The sequence below is a fragment of the Cnephaeus nilssonii genome, assembly GCF_951640355.1.
Source record: "Cnephaeus nilssonii genome assembly, chromosome: 2".
Taxonomy (NCBI): domain Eukaryota; kingdom Metazoa; phylum Chordata; class Mammalia; order Chiroptera; family Vespertilionidae; genus Cnephaeus; species Cnephaeus nilssonii.
Genome location: NC_137073.1, coordinates 106,869,495 through 106,885,394, shown reverse-complemented (window position 1 = coordinate 106,885,394; position 15,900 = coordinate 106,869,495). Strand labels below are relative to the sequence as shown.

Sequence of the window (15,900 nt, the reverse complement as noted above, 5' to 3'; positions counted from 1 at the left end):
AAATTGTAGTTTTATGTAGAAATACTTGCCAACCTAATAGATTCTATGTATAAACAACTCATTTGCCAAAGACACACCCAGCCCGCTAAAAAGGAAGCCTTCTCTTGGAAAACTAACAAAAACTGCCAGTTTAATTACTGCATTAGTCACATGACTCTGTTCATTCATGCTTTTATAATTCTTCTACCTGGCAGGGAAAGGGGAGTGGACCAGCAAGGGCGTGGAGCCTAGCATCTTGGACTAACACCTTAACAACCAGGAAAAAAAGAAAATCCTTGGAAGTAATAAAAGATAACTCAAGCATATTTCCAAATTAACCCTGTTGTCTGTTTAAATTTTCCCCTCAAAATGTTACCATTAAGTTTTTTCCTTGTATTAGGAAACAAAATAATCACTATAAATTTACAGTCCCCTCCTTCCCAAAAATTAAATTCCATCTAAACATGGAATATGATATTGGGTTAAATTTACCAATGTGTTAACTAACTTTCAAAACTCTACCTACTCCAAATTGTCTCGATTAAAATAATAGGTGTCCCCCAAAAAATGTATATACTTTTAATGATTCTAAGTCAGTGTTTATTAACATACTGTTCATTTTCAAGATTTAAAAGAATCTACAGAAATGAGTGTGTATACATTTTTGGGGACACCCTATATATGGCTAATATTATTCCTAAGAATTCTTGCCAAATTAAAGCTAGTGTAAGTTACCAACGTCACCTCTATAGTAGCTACCTTGGCCTGCCCACTGAGCAGCTATATCCCACTTTCTCCCAATACCCACTTCTGTGTAGACATCTCCCTGTTCCCCCACACTATCCAAGTACTTCATAAGATCCCCCTCCCCACCCCCTCACACACACACAAACACACACACACACACACACACACACACACACACACACACACACATATCCAAGAGTGGCCATATTCCTCCGAGGGTAATTCCATCTCCCTTGCTAGTGCCTACTTAGGAGCACAGCCTAAGCCAGTTGGCACAAGGCATTCCTGGCCTGAGGGACTGGATGAGCCAACGGGATTCGTGACAGGTACGCTAGCACTTCCTCCGGAGAGAGCACAACAGGAAGAGATGTTCTTGGCTCAGTTGAGTTGGATTTTCCATTACTTGGGGTGAAAAGCATCCCAACTGGTTAACAACTTAAAAATGTACTGGCTGAGCCCTGGCCAGGTGGCTCAGTTGGTTGGAACACTGTCATGGGTTCGATGCCAGGTCAGGGTACGTACCTAGGTTGTGGGTTCGGTCCCCATTGGGGCCCCTACGAAAGGCAACTGATGAATGTTTCTCACTCCAGTGTTTGTTTTTCTTTCTCTCGCTCTCTCCTGTCCTCTCCCTATAAAATCAGTAAACAAATACTCTGGTGATGATTTTTAAAAAAATGCACTGGTTGAGGATTCTGACCAACATCCACTAATGCATTTATGAACAAAGTGAACCATATCTTTGAAACCTATGTTCCCTTGGCTAATAGTGGCCTTTCTATATTTGGTGAAGCTGTTGACTTATGTGATGCTGTTGACTTTGACAGTGTGAGGCACATGTGGAGGAGTGAAGGTTAAGGAACAGCAGTCACTGTTGCTCATGGCACACAACCACATCACAGAACAAACCCAGAACACAAAAAATTTCCTCTTACTTTCCTATCTGCCATGCCAAAAGCCTCCTAGCAAATTAAAAAGAGAGAGAGAGAGAGAGACACCTGACTGCTCAGGTCTACATTAGGAGAATGATGAGCATCCTAATCCGAGCAGAACGGTGGGGGAGGTGAGGACATCACTATTGTCATCACTACGTGGGGGTCATTAACGAGCATTTCTGAGCAATACTTGTAAACTAAAGGCAGTGTGCAATTGCTAACAAGCACAGAGACAGCACAGCCCAAATAGATAGATAACTTCAAGGGCACAGAACCGCCTCACTGACCTAACACAGACCCACCCTACAGGACGTTATCGCCCTAGCCTGGCGTTTGCTTCTTACTGTCTTACATTGGTGGCCTTGCTGATTCTCAAAGAAGGTTTGGGCAGCTGGTTCCCTGCGGCTACACAGCACTTTTCCAGTCCTATGACTCAGAAAGGGCAAGAGAAGGAAGGGTTCTTTCTCCTCTTCCATCCCGAGGCAAAATCAGAAAATGTGTGTTTAGCTCTGGGAGAGCAAGACTCGGTTAGTGCATTCACCGTACAGACTTTCACCAACTTTTCTTTCTTGCAAGTCAAATCTTTATCTGCAAGTCATAGGCTATTAATTTGTCCAAAGCCAATGCATGCATTAGTCCGTTTCATGATATTTTCCTCTGGAATCCCTCATAACACAGTCAAATGTCTTAATGAAAAAAAAAAGAAAAGAAAGTATGCCTCACAAAGTTTGCAGTTAAACTTCTTGTGCCAGAACTGGTGGACTGGAGAGCACGTTTCTATTTCCAGAACACTGAATTGAAACACTTGGGCAAGAGAGCCCACACTTTTTTCCCTTTAAAGAATGTTTTCTGATGATGAACACTAAGTTGTGTATTCACATGCAAATACCCCGTGAAAGTACATGGAAAGGAAGTGCATGAATGAACTAGTAAGGACTATCTGGACGCAACACCCGCACTACCTACCAGGTTTGGCACAGACACGGCGACCTGGTCCTTGGGAAACCCTGGAGGCGTGGAGTCCGCATTCAGAACAGAAACCGCGCATCGCCAAAGAGGACCAGTTCATTACCCATTGGCTCCGCCGAAAACTCGGCATCCTTTCCGCCCAGATGGCCTTTCCGTTTGTTTGTTTGTTTCAATTCCGTGAGCCACCCCCAGCGCACCCTGACTTTGGGAGGAACACACCTCGCCCTTGGGATCGGCCCGAGCAGGTAGGTGGCCGGCCTCCCGAAGAGGACGGAAACGCGGACAATGCCGAGGGCTGCCCGGGGCGCGATGGGCTGGCCCCGAGCCCAGGCAGCGCGGCCGGCGGACGGGGCCGCCTCCCCGGGCTCCGCGCCGGGACACCGCGCCGCAGCCGCGCCCCCCGCCGCCCGCCCGCCCGGGGACCCGGGCCCCGCCGCCCCCCGCGCGCACCCGCCCGGCCGCGCCGCCGTCGCCATGGCGACCGGCCCCACCCGCCCCCACCCGGCCCGCCGGCCGCGCCGCCGTCCCGCCGCCTCGGGCCCCGCTCCCGCCGGACGCACGGCGAGCCCGGAGACGGGTACGGCCGGGGCGGGGGATGCCGCGGAGCGAGGAGCCCAGCGGCCGGTCCCGGCCGGGGCCCCGCCTCGCCCCGGGCCCTCACCTTTCACTTTGCCGAAGGTGCCCACGCCCAGCGTGTCCCCCAGGATGTAGTGGCCGATCTTCACCCTCCCGTCGTGTTTCTGCTTCTCGGCCGTCGCCATCTTTCTCCAGGAACTGAGCCTGCGCATGGCGCCGGCAGGGGGCGGAGGGGGCGGGCAGCCCGGGCGGACGGGAGGAGGGTGGGGACGCGGGAGGGAGCCCGCCGCAGCCGCCGCCCAGCGCAGCCCGCCGAGGCCCCGCCGCCGTCGGCGCCGACGCTCCCCCTGGCGGGCCGGGCCGTCCCCGCGCGCCGCGCCCTCCGCCCGCGCCCTCCGCCCACCTGCGCGCGGGCGGGCTCGCCGGCCGCTGGGCAGCGCGGCCGCTCCGGGGCCGCCCCCTCCCGCCGAGCCTCCGCCCGCCGCGGCGCCCCCGGCGATGGCCGCCGGCGGGGACCGCGGTCCGGTGCGAGCGCGCCCGGGAGCGCACACGCGTGGCCGGGTCGGAGCGCGGTCTGAACTGAAACGCGGTTGGGACACCGCCCAGCCGCCGCCTCCTAACCTTGCGCGTCCCCGGCGCGGGTGGAACCCAGAACCCCCCGGGACTTGTCCCTTGCCGCCTGGATGGAGTTACTCAACCCCCGCCCCCGCCGCTCGGTTGGACCGGGGGCCAATTCGTTGCGTTGGGCACCGCGACGGCCCGAGCGGCGCGTGGGTCGGCCCCTCCGGGACCCTCTCCAGAAACGCCCTCCGCGAAGCCAGCTCTGCGGGAAGGGCCGGGTTGGGGAGGTGAGGGACCCTCTGGGTTCCAGGCCTGGCGTTACCCACACATTCTGGGGCACAGGAATTGATGTTTTAGATTATCCGTAAAAGGTCGACTTTCACCCAACTGGAAACAAGACTTAGGGTTGCGTGCATCCGATCAGTCGACAATTTGTTTTTAGGCAGTAGAAATGACCAGCATTTAAAATATGCTGTCTCAGTGAGAACACTTACTTGCTCACCATCTTGAACTAAAAATGATTGGCACGTTTTAGTCTGAAACCGCTGTGGCGTTAGGACTTCATTGCTTCCTGGTCCAGGGGGCTTACATGGCACTGCACACCCTCCCCGGCGCTCGGGAGGGACAGGTGAGCCGTGGCCTGGTCCCTGCGACAGCCTCGGGGCTTGATTCTTTTTTTTTTTTTTAATATATATTTTATTGATTTTTTACAGAGAGGAAGGGAGAGGGATAGAGAGTTAGAAACATCGATGAGAGAGAAACATCGATCAGCTGCCTCCTGCACACCTCCTACTGGGGATGTGCCCGCAACCCAGGACATGCCCTTGACCGGAATTGAACCTGGGACCCTTCAGTCCGCAGGCTGACGCTCTATCCACTGAGCCAAACCGGTCAGGGCACGGGGCTTGATTCTTAATGTCCAACCACTTCCAGTGTTGCCTTCTCCAGAGGGATGTTCCTGTGAATTGAGGAGTAGGCACTTTTCCTAATCCAAGCATCTTTATTACCTCTTTTCCCCCCCGATCTGGACGTCTTTTTGTACTTTTTATTCTGGTCACACTATGCAGGTTATGAGTGTCCCACCATGTTTTTTCATGATCTGCAGGTGAAGGATGAGACTTTTTCTGGAATTCTTGGCTTGGTAAATTTATGACAGGTCCTATTCTGAACAGAAGAGACACTCACACACCTTTGGTCACAGTATGTCGTCTGCCTGGGGGCCTCTGAGCTATTGAGCGCAAAATCCTGGTGACTGTCCTCTTCAGAGGTGCCAGCGGGAAGCGGAACAGAGGGATGGACAAATATTTACTGTACTTGGAGAGAGTAAGATGTGGACTATTGCCTATACAAATGGGATCATGCCATATCACAGGGAAAGTAGAGAGTGTATACTTATTTTTAATAAACACACTTTATTTGTAAAAATATAATGTTAAGTGTGCTTATTACTCAATTATGTTTCTCCATCCTGGGCAAAATCAAGTGTAAAAACAACAACACTGTCTATATGACCCCAGTTTTGCAGTGTCATAGCATTTGGGCCAGTGTCAATGGGCAACGAGTTGGACTCTTCATGAAAATAATACTTAAAAAGTAAAAGACTAAAAATGTTATTTTCTTCCATTGAAAGTTACCACACTGTCCTGCTTTTCCTATGCTCCTTGTTTATGAAATCAAAGTGGCAGGCACTAAGCACCGTTTTGTTTCCAGCAAGGTAGCACAGGGGCAGCAAAAGCCTCTGAGCTTAGAATTACATCAGCTCAGCAGAGAAGTTACAGCTAGCCTTGGAGAGATCACCAGTTCCTGCTTTATTATGGACTGCTCATATTTTGAAGGGCCAAAAAGTTGAGAAATCTTTGATTACTGAGATATTGGGGGGCGGGGCAGTGGTTACTGTTGTGATTTTTGCGGGTTTCTTCACCTTCACTGGTTTGCCTTTTTGGATCGCCACAAAGCAAAAAGAGCTCTCTATTCTCTTAGAGAAAAAAACAACAACAAACAAACAAATTCCACCCCCGAAATAGCATCTTAAATTACTTTAAATGTGTATCATGTCTAGAATTTAGCCCAGCAAGTTTGTTATTTCTTTAAAAGAAAAAAAAAATCACGTTACCTCAGCTGTGTACAGTGCCAACTAAGCCACAGAGCATCTTACAAGGGAACAAACCGAAGCTGAATTTTGCAAACCCACCGCCAATCTCTTCTTGAAACTATAAAGACCCAGTGAAGAAAGGGGGGAAAGGGGACACATGTAATACTTTCAACAATAAAGAATTATTTTTTAAGTATGTTACAAAATTACAGGGGGAAAAAAGAAAGTAATACAAACTTAGTGAAACATCAGTTTGCTTCCACTTGGGTGTTATTTTAAAATATGTGTTGTTTTTTTTGTGTGTTTTTTGTTTTTTTTTTAGAGAGAGAGGAGGGAGAGGGAGAGAGTGATAGAACATCAGTGCATGCCCCTGGCTGGGGTTGAGCCCTGAAATCCCAAATCCGGGCATGTGCACTGACCGGGAATCGAACCAGCAACCTTTCGGTGCATGAGCCAGCGATCAATCCACTGAGTCACACTGGCTGGGCCCTTTGGTGTTATTTTGGACTATAATTCTATTTAATAAGTATTTATTAAATGCCACTATGCACTCAAAAGCATCGTTGGAGAAATTAAACCTAAAATCATAGATCAAGTGATTGCATTGATTAGAAGTCATGCTGTCCAGTCTCCCATAGTCTGTATAAGCAGCTTTTACTGCTGTTTTATTTTCTTGTCCCATGGAAAACTGAATCCAATTTACAGTTTCTAAGAAAGTAATAAGCCTTATTTACTTTTCTCTTTCCTTCATTCCTTTCTAAAAAAAAGAAACTGTCACATTTTCTTCCCCTCTCTTCCTTTCAGTCTCCCATTGATCCGTTCCCCAAACCTCCGCTCTTTTCCTCAGGCATCTGATAACCTGCCGACACCGTGGATCGATAGGGAATGAGGGTCATGTTCGGTGCTCTGGAGGAGCTCCTAATCTCGGATGGCAGTTCTCTGAATCCCCTCTCCCCCCAGAACAGATAATACTCATGTTCAGCATCTTCTGGTGTAGGGGCAAAGATAAGGTAGACTGTGGCTTCCACCCTGTTTCCAGACCATCGGTTGTAACTCTGCCCCTAGCAAAGCAAATTGGGATGTAAGTGGGCAGGAGCGACGCTACAGAAGTAGCCTTGAATCCACTCTAGTTTAAGGGGAGGGAAAATGTAAATTGTTTTCAGTACTTTGGCTTTTATTCCTGTGAATGAGTTACAGTACATGTCAGCGCTGATGAAGACATACCAGTGACCCAACACTGGCGGAGACCTGGGGTCTCAGCAGGCGCTTGCCAGCTGCTTCCTGTAACCCTTCAGAGGTTCTTAGGGAGCTGAGCACTCAGCCTTGTCTTCTTAAGGATGTCACAGTGTTAGTGCACCTGACATGGCGACCACAACTAAACATTCTGAGCACTCCACTGCTGCTAACGCAGCCTAGTATTCCCTTAGCTGAGCCATACTTACATGATAACTAATATCCAATATTTATTAAACATAAGTAGGTAGGTATTAGGCAGTTTGCTAGATTGTGATAGATACTCTAGTAAAAACATATATATGGTCCTAAAAGGGGTACCTAAGAGACATTCAGGTAAAGATATCCCGGAATATACTTGTAACACAGGTCTATTGCTCCAAAGGAAGTTCAGCCTCAAGATTGGGCATCATCACCAAACAAATGGATCAGTGATAATGGATGAGATCTCCCCAGTTTGTAGAGTTAAGGGTTCCAAGGACCGAACACTTAGAGAACATGGATAGTCAATTCATGTTAGAATCTCCCTAGGAAATGACAGTGATTAAAATTAGTTTGTGGATAACTGTCCCTTGTTAACTAGTGTAGGTGATTCCTAATTCTTGGTCCGAGTTCTGTGAGCCACTCTATCAAGTTAATCGAAAGAGCCCCCAGGAGGGAGGTTGTGGGAACTTCTGTTTATTTATAACTAGTGGGTCGTAACTAGTGGGTTTGCAGCTGGTTCTGAGTGATGTGGGGGTAAGGGCGATCGTGTAGATCGTGTAGACTGAACCTGTGGGGTTTGATGCTATGTCCAGGTAGTGTGGGAATTGAGTGGAATTAAAGGGCACCCTGCTGATGTCTGAGAATTGCTTACTGGTGTGTGGAAGATCCCCACCACCACCACCCACCACCCCCTAAACACATGCCCACACCACAATTATGTCTAATTGTTTCAGGACCATTTGTTGAAAAGCCTGTTCGTTCTCCATGGAATTACCTTGGCATCTTTGTTAAAAATCCCTTTACTATATGTGTTTGGGCTTATTTTGGGATGCGATTGTTCCACAGACTTATGTCTATTCTTATTTTTTATTTCAGAAAGGAAGGGAAAGAATTTAGCCCAGCAAGTTTCTGTTATTTCTTTAAAAGAAAAAAAAATCACTAGTTACCTCAGCTGTGTACAGTGCCAACTAAGCCACAGAGCATCTTACAAGGGAACAAACCGAAGCTGAATTTTGCAAACCCACCGCCAATCTCTTCTTGAAACTATAAAGACCCAGTGAAGAAAGTAAGGGGGGAAAGGGGACACATGTAATACTTTCAACAATGAGAATCATTGACCAGCTGCCTCCTGTATGCCCCCTCCTGGGGATCGAGCCCTGATCAATAATCGAACTGTGACCTCCTGGTTCATAGGTTGACACTCAACCACTGAGCCACATAGGCTGGGCTTTGTTTATTCTCATACCAATCAATACTACACTATATTATAGCTTTATACAAAGGCCTGTTTTTTGTTTAAAAAAAAAATCTGTATTACTATTGTAAGGATGTACAGTAATTTATGTAATTTATTTAATTCAACCTCTACTTAGAGGACTTAGTTGTTTCTATTTAATATTACAAATACAACAACAAATGCCCACTGACATGTAAGTTTGTGCCCATGCTATAGTGCTTGTGTGGGATACATGTTTAGACTTGGGAATGCTGGGTCAGTGTTTCCCATTTTCCCCTAGTAATTGGTTCTAGTTTCAGATCCGGACTATTATCAATATGATATCCCTCGTCGAGGAATTTTATCTTCATAGCAACTAGGGGCCTGGTGCATGAATTCGTCACAGGTGGGGTCCCTCAGGGTGGCCTGCGGACTAGGGCCCCAGCTCTCGCCCCCAGCCTCACAGCCCCCTCAGCCCTGCCTGGCACGGCCCCTCACCTGCTCCACCATCTGCTTTCGGGGGGGGGGGGGGGGGGGGGGGGTGTGATCAATTGGCAGCATTCCACCCTCCCCCCACCAACGCCTGGGAGGGGAGTGGCCTCGCCCCCCAGCAGTCGCCATCCCCGGGGCAATTAAGCCCCTGCTCACACCTGCTTTGACCTGGTGCCACCCACTGAGCTCACCTGCTCCACTATCCCATGGTGGTCCCACTCTCATGGGGGCCAATAGCCCCTCCACTGCTGCCTGCTGCCAGTGCCGCATCGCCACCCCCTGGTGGTCAGCGCACATCATAGTGAACAGTTGAACTCCCAAATGACCGCCCGAGGGGACAATTTGCATATTAGGCTTTTACTATATAAGATAATAATTGCTAACATTTATCAAACTCTTTCCATGTGCCAGGCACCATACTGAGCACTTTGTATGCACCATCTTACTTTGTTCTCCGAACATTTCACAATCAACAATGCTAGGTAGGTACAACCATTTTATAGGTAAAACATTGGGTTTCAATTAATAACTGACCTAAAAACTAGTAACTTTTGTTTTGATTGCACCTATATACTTAGTGAATGCACCGTTATTTGTGGTGAAGACAACTTTACCAAATGACCACTCAACCCCAAAACAATAAACTTGTTACTGTGTAGGCTTGTGCTACCCAGGCGGGTAACCACTAGCCACATATTGCTATTGAGCATCTGAAATGACTAGTCTGAAGTGAGATGTGCCAAGTGTATAATATACACTGTATATTGAAGACTTGATATGAAAGAGAATGTAAAAGATCTGTAATTCTTATACTGATTACACAATAAATATATTGGAAATATTGTTGAAATTTCAACACATTAAGATTAGCTTCACTTTTAAAATTTTTAAATGTGGCTACTGGAATATTTAACTACATAAGCAGTTTGCATTTGTGGCTCACTTATATGTCAGACAATGCTTGCCTGGCACATTTTACACTTACATTGGCCAGGTCAGATTTATGCAAGTTGAGTCTCACTCACCCCCAATGCCTAGGCAGGGCCAGACCAAATGATTTCATGGGCCTTATACAGCCAATGGGCCAAACTTTCCCCACCCCTGGTCTAAACTCAAGACAATGAAAAATATGAGACAGAATGTGATATTGTCTTTAAGTCTACTAGTTCATCTATTCAGATTCTAAGTTGCCTCTTTGATGAAAAAATTCATTCAAAAATGTAAAACTATTGAAGACTTTATTCCAAGATATATCTTCATATATTTTGAGGGAGGGTATCAGGAAAGGGCAGATTCGCTCTGATCAATATGACTGGAAAATGGCTTGCTTTTACCTTTTAAAAATTTAATCCAGTGATAAAATTATTTGAATGGTATCTTGACCTCTATATATTACAAGCTATGATTAGCACCAAGTTCCGTGTTCAGGCCATAGATGAGTAAGGATTCTATTCAATGAGGACAAATTTGCTAAAAAACTATTTCTACATTGTACCATAAGGTCTAATTAAAGGAATGCATTCCAACAACATTCACTGTTGTCCAAATTTTTCTTACCAGCAAATGCACACCTTTAACGGGTAACCTGTGCCTTGGCTGTCTCCTCTCCAAAGGAAAGGAGTTTGCTTCCACCACCGGAGTCTCTTGCAGCCCTAAAAGCACTGTGCCATGCTGTGCCTCCTCCCAGCCGGTTCCCAGAGCTCTCCAGAGCCATCCCTAATTGGACAGCACTTCCCCCCTCTGAGGCCTCCTGCTTCCTGTCTGTCTTCCCTGGAGAAGATGCTTACTTCTGAGGGCTGCTCCCCTGGGACACAGGGACCAAAATCAGTTTTCACCGAGTTCACCTTCTCTACTGAGGTGGCTGAGCCACATACAGCCAACTCTCTTCCTCCAGTTTGCCCAAGGTGGCCGTTTCTGAAACACCATTTGTCACCTGGTGTATTTGCTACCTCCTCAGTCACTTCTACCACCTGCCCCAACTTGAGGAAGCTAGACCTTCCTCCAATACTCTGTTTTATCAGTTTTGTGTTTTTTTTTTACTTTAAATCTTTCCCTGAAAGGACTTATTTTCTCTACATAACTGGGAGTTCAAATCATTAGACATTTTGTAAGGCAAATACTTTTTACATTTGCTAGGTATCTATTTGCAAAGCCATGTTAAGTCTAACACCAGAATGGGGCTTTTCTTGCCTCAGGGAACTACCAACACCATTTACTCCATACTGAGTGCTACCTATCTTAATGGGCCCCTCCATTACTCAGTTATCAGCCATTAGTAATACTGAAATTTCAGAAAGATCTGGAGAGCAAGTCAGATTTTGGTTCAGCAAGCCAAAATACTATTTCATATATTGGGAGGCAGCCCAATGTAGATTCCCATCAGCAGGGGCTTCTATACAAGTGAATATAAGCTGAGGGAAAAGCAGGATGAGGGCAGTAATTAGTATCTTGGGAAAGCATTCTAGAGCACCATAAAGACCAAGTTGGTGAGGCAGTGAAGATTGCAAACCACTGAAGGCCAGGTTAGGATGCTACCCTAAATGAGAAGTTAGACAGCAGTTCAATCACTATTTTATGGTGACTGTTCCAACAACACTTGTGCTGTGTAATCTGTCCTCACTCAGCAGTCCAACAAAGTTATCTCATTTCCAAACTCTGGCAATAAGTCACCAAACTGGGAAAGCATTGCAAGATATTCCAGAGCACTTTAACACAGAAAAACACTTGATCACCCAGTTGAAGGTTAACAAAGTTCCACCAGGGATCAATTTATCAGTGCCTTTAGTCTACAGTAAGTTTATACTTGGCTTTCCTTCCTACTCAATCCACCCATTTGCATATAGCCCTAGCGAAATTTTACACACCTTGCAGGCCGCTTTTTCACTTAAACCGCAGTCTACAATGTTAAGTGCCAAGCAAGCATTTTGGATACTGGGATGAGTTAAAATAGAATTCATTTGACCCCTAGCCAGGCTGGTGTGGCTCAGCGGTTGAGCAATGACCTAGCAAACAAGAGGTAGCCGGTTCTATTCCTTGTCAGGGAACATGCGCAGGTTGCAGGCTCAATCCCCAGTAGGGGTCAAGCAGGAGGCAGTGTATCAATGATGTTCCTCTCATGGATATTTCCATCTCTCTACCCCCTCTCCCTTACTCTCTTTAAAAACAAAAGCCACAACATAATAAAAATTCATCTGACCCCTAACCTTCATGTCTCACTGGTACTCTAAGCCCTATTGTACAGGATTGACAACCACTCCCTAATCATTACCCTATTGCAAATGTTGCTAAAAGGAATTTATGCTTTAATTTACTCGTAACATGTGAAATATCCATAAGCCATATATAAACTGTGTAACTTTACCTCTTACTATATATATTTTTTTTAAATGTATTTCTATTGATTTCAGAGGGAGAGATAGGCACATCAATCATTGAGTCTTATCGATTGGCTGCCTCCTGCACACCCCACAGTGGGGATCCAGCCCAAAACCCACCCACCCATGTGCCTTGACCAGTAATTGAACCGTGACCTCCTGGTTCATAGGTCAATGCTCAACCATTGTGCCAAGCCAGCCAGACCTCTTACTATATTCTTAAAAAAATATATATATATATTTGCATGTGCCCTGACCTGGAATCAAACCCAGGACCCTTCAGTCCGCAGGCCAATGCTGAGCCAAACCAGCTAGGGCTTACTATAGTCTTTGTATCTTCAAGTGTCGTCTGCTTGAAGGAACCCTGGAATTCCACTTGGCTCTCATCCTTACGCAGCATCACAACCCAGTACAAAAGTTATTACTCCCAAGCCACCAATAAACAAGTACATCTGATAATAAGTTGTCCCACGCCAATATAGTTCATTAACACAAGCCTACTAAAAATACCTTAGCACACCAGATATTTTTTAAAACCGAGATTTATTGCGCGACTAATCATCCAAATCCTTAAGATGAACTGGATGCGGCAACAGCTGCCCTCTTGGGTTTAGGTGTTGTTCCTTCACGGAATCCATGCCTGCACCAAGTTAAAAACAAGAACCGTTATACCTCAGCAACGCCATGCATACATCTTATTTTTTGCTAAAACAAATTTTAAACGAGCTTATCTCAGTTACATGCTGAAATCACTATTGAATTCATATGTTCAGACATTTATTTGTACAACATCATTGATAAGCTCCCACAGTTTATTTACATCCTTCTGCTTCCAGGTATCTATTTCAGGGATATAGTTAACTGCACTTGAAAAGTAAACTCAGCAACGTATTTGGTTGTGCTGAGCACTGGACTAGTATTTCCCCACGTCTGTTAAAGAGACCCAAGGTACTTGTGAAAACGGATCCCTGTGCTGAGGCAGAGATATTAACTACCTTCCCTTAGCCAAGGAAGCACAATGGCACGTTAAATGCAGGTATTTCCTAAACTGCTGGACAATGCTTCACATTCTAACTCACTCACTATTCACATCTACTCTAAGGAAAGTGTGCTGTTACCCTCCTTTAAGACTTGTGAATTGAGGCACAGAAAGGGTCCAGGCTGGCTTCAGTTCGTGCTCTTAACCCCTGCATCGCACCAGCAGCCCACTCGACAAGAAGTCCACACCACTGTGCAAATTAAAGATCACCTCAGCACAGGACAGACACATCTAAGAGCTCTGTGTTTACAAAGCCCCTGCTTCCCCATCTTTTGAAATTAGAAAATGTGGAGCTGAGTGGGTAGAAAAGCCAAGGATTCTGCTAAAATCTTACATTGCACAAGGCAGCTGTGCACAACAAGGAATCACCTCAGTTGAGCCCTTCAATCAGTTAATGCTTAAAAACCTACCGTTTCAATGCAGTTTATAAGTCTAGGCCGGGGCTGGAATCCCTGCATTTCTAACGAACTTTTAAAGCCTGCCTTTCAGTAACAAGACTGAAGATTTCTCTCTGTACAGCCGCAATAGCAACTGACGAGTTTTCTACAGCGGACTTGCCCAAAGCCACAAAACTCAAGGCGGGACTCCAGACCTCATTCACACACCACTGCCACGACAAATTTTGGCAAGAATGTGAGAGGTAGGTAGTAGTGTAGTACTAATAAATACTATCACATCTTGAGACTCCAGCTCAAATCATGCCCTCGAGACATTTACAACTCATACTACAGTTTACTGAAAGATTAATAAAATCTAAGTTTAATGGATCCGAAGGTTCTAACCCCACTCATCAGCATAGCATCCTCATTTCACACCCCTACAGGAAGGAGATGGTCCCCACCCAAGCTCACACAACCCACGAAGCTGTACCTGAATCTGCGGTACACAATTTTCAGGTGCCTCATGCGACCGGTCCCGGTCGTGTTTCGTCGTTTAGCCTTGGCACTCCAGTTATCTGAAAACACAAAGTGCGGGTAAGGTGCCTGCATGCCTCTCCCCGGACACCTGGCCGGCACCGCTGGCCAATACAGGTCGGACAGAGCCTCCCTTGGGTTTCACATCTGATAGATCCTCCCTTCCCCCATGGTCTCCGGCCCTCTGTTTCATCTTTCAACATCAGCTTCACCGGCGTAACATTCGCACCACTTCCCGGGAGGCCCCCCGTGCCGCCCACAGCCCGCCCCTGCGGCGCCCCGCCACCCGCCGGCCGCACTCACACTTCCTCTTGCGCTTGGCGGGGTAGCCGCACTTGCCGCAGGTGGACTTCTGCAGGTGGTAGGCCTTCGAGCCGCAGCGGCGGCACAGCGTGTGCGTCTTGTTGCGGCGCTTGCCGAACGATGACGTCCCCTTCGTCTGCAAACGGAGGGGGCAAACAATTCAGCAACTAGTCCCGTCGGGCCCAGAAACCAGAGGAGGAGATGAGACAGTCCGAAAGGCTGGAGCCGCGGGAGGAGTTTGGGACTTTCCTTAAAGGCTCAACCAGAAATCACTACCGGACACGTGTCGGCGGGTGGGGAAGAGCAATAACTGGACCAAAGATTTTATTAAAAACCTTTAAACTGAGAAAAAGAAAACGAAGTCACTACCGGCCTTCCACGTCATCTCAAGCTTTCCGCAAGAGTTGCTGTGTTTTGAAATCTGCTACATTTGGGGGGGGGGGGGGTATGTGTTTTTCCTACCTACCCTCACCCCAAAACCTTCGGGAGCGTGTCCGCCACCGCCACCAACTAAGTCCTTTGCTTACAGAGCCAAACACTCCAAACCAAGCTGCTTCTTGCTTTAGTGCCCATCCGAGGGCAGGGCGGTGCGGGACCCCAAAGCTCGGATCGCAGCAAGGGACCTAACGCGGCTCCAGGTCCACGACTACAGGCTCAGCACCCCAGGTACAGTTAGGAGACATTCTTCTGGTTCTTGAGGGCCACAGCGTGTCTCCTTCCTGTCCACCCGCTGCCCTCATCGGGAACCTTGCCAGGACCGCCACGGAGAGCGAGGAGCGAGGCGCGGGGGACGAGGATGGAAGGCGATTACAACAGCCCTTGCAAACAACTCACCATCTTGCTTCTGCCACCGAGACCAAAGAGGCCGGAAGAGAAGACACTTCCGCTATATCGCGCAGAGAAGCTTCCGCTCAGGGAAGTACTTCCGGCGGGCGCGGTGCGTCGCTCTCAAGTGTCCGTCGCCGCGGTGAGCTGGGGTCGAAAGGAGGTTCCGGAGCCAGACGGGGCCAATAGGAGTTTAGCTCCCGGCCGGCGGGCGGGACCAGAACTGGGCTCTAGGTGCTGCTGCTCCTCCCTCTGCTTCTGCTGCTGGACCTGCTCCTGGGCCTTCGCGTGAATTTGTCAGAGTTGTGACCCCATCGCGGATTCCCGGCCGAGCTGCTGGGGAAGGTGGAGTGTGACGCTGGCCCTCCGGGGGTCCCCGCGCCGCGAATACGCGGGGCGTGTGCGGAGGGCTCGGTAGGACTGGGACGCCGATGCGGAGAAGCC

At 47.7% G+C, this 15,900-nt stretch overlaps 2 protein-coding genes across 2 annotated transcripts in view; both read right to left on the bottom strand.

The window, feature by feature from the left end:
• PRKAA1 (protein kinase AMP-activated catalytic subunit alpha 1) overlaps window positions 1-3,524 on the bottom strand; it is a 30,537-nt gene extending 27,013 nt beyond the window's left edge. The window contains exon 1 of the mRNA XM_079787781.1: window positions 3,289-3,524. Within this exon, the coding sequence (XP_079643907.1) occupies window positions 3,289-3,415 (127 nt within the window). The 5' untranslated portion in view covers window positions 3,416-3,524. The remainder of the gene's footprint in view (window positions 1-3,288) is intronic.
• Window positions 3,525-12,639: 9,115 nt separating this feature from the next.
• RPL37 (ribosomal protein L37) lies at window positions 12,640-15,556 on the bottom strand. The gene is made up of 4 exons (XM_079787802.1): window positions 15,466-15,556; window positions 14,632-14,767; window positions 14,285-14,369; window positions 12,640-13,015 (listed from the first exon to the last, which is right to left on the bottom strand). Exons 1-4 carry the CDS (start codon window positions 15,466-15,468, stop codon window positions 12,946-12,948), a joined length of 294 nt encoding a protein of 97 aa, XP_079643928.1. The 5' UTR covers window positions 15,469-15,556; the 3' UTR covers window positions 12,640-12,945.
• Window positions 15,557-15,900: the final 344 nt, after the last annotated feature.

Excerpts from the sequence above, each read along its gene's own strand:
- RPL37 (XM_079787802.1), bottom strand. Across the intron at positions 14,370-14,631 it reads CGCCAAGCGCAAGAGGAAGT|ATAACTGGAGTGCCAAGGCT; the intron begins GTGAGTGCGGCC and ends TTGTGTTTTCAG. Across the intron at positions 13,016-14,284 it reads ATTGTGTACCGCAGATTCAG|GCATGGATTCCGTGAAGGAA; the intron begins GTACAGCTTCGT and ends AACTTGGTGCAG.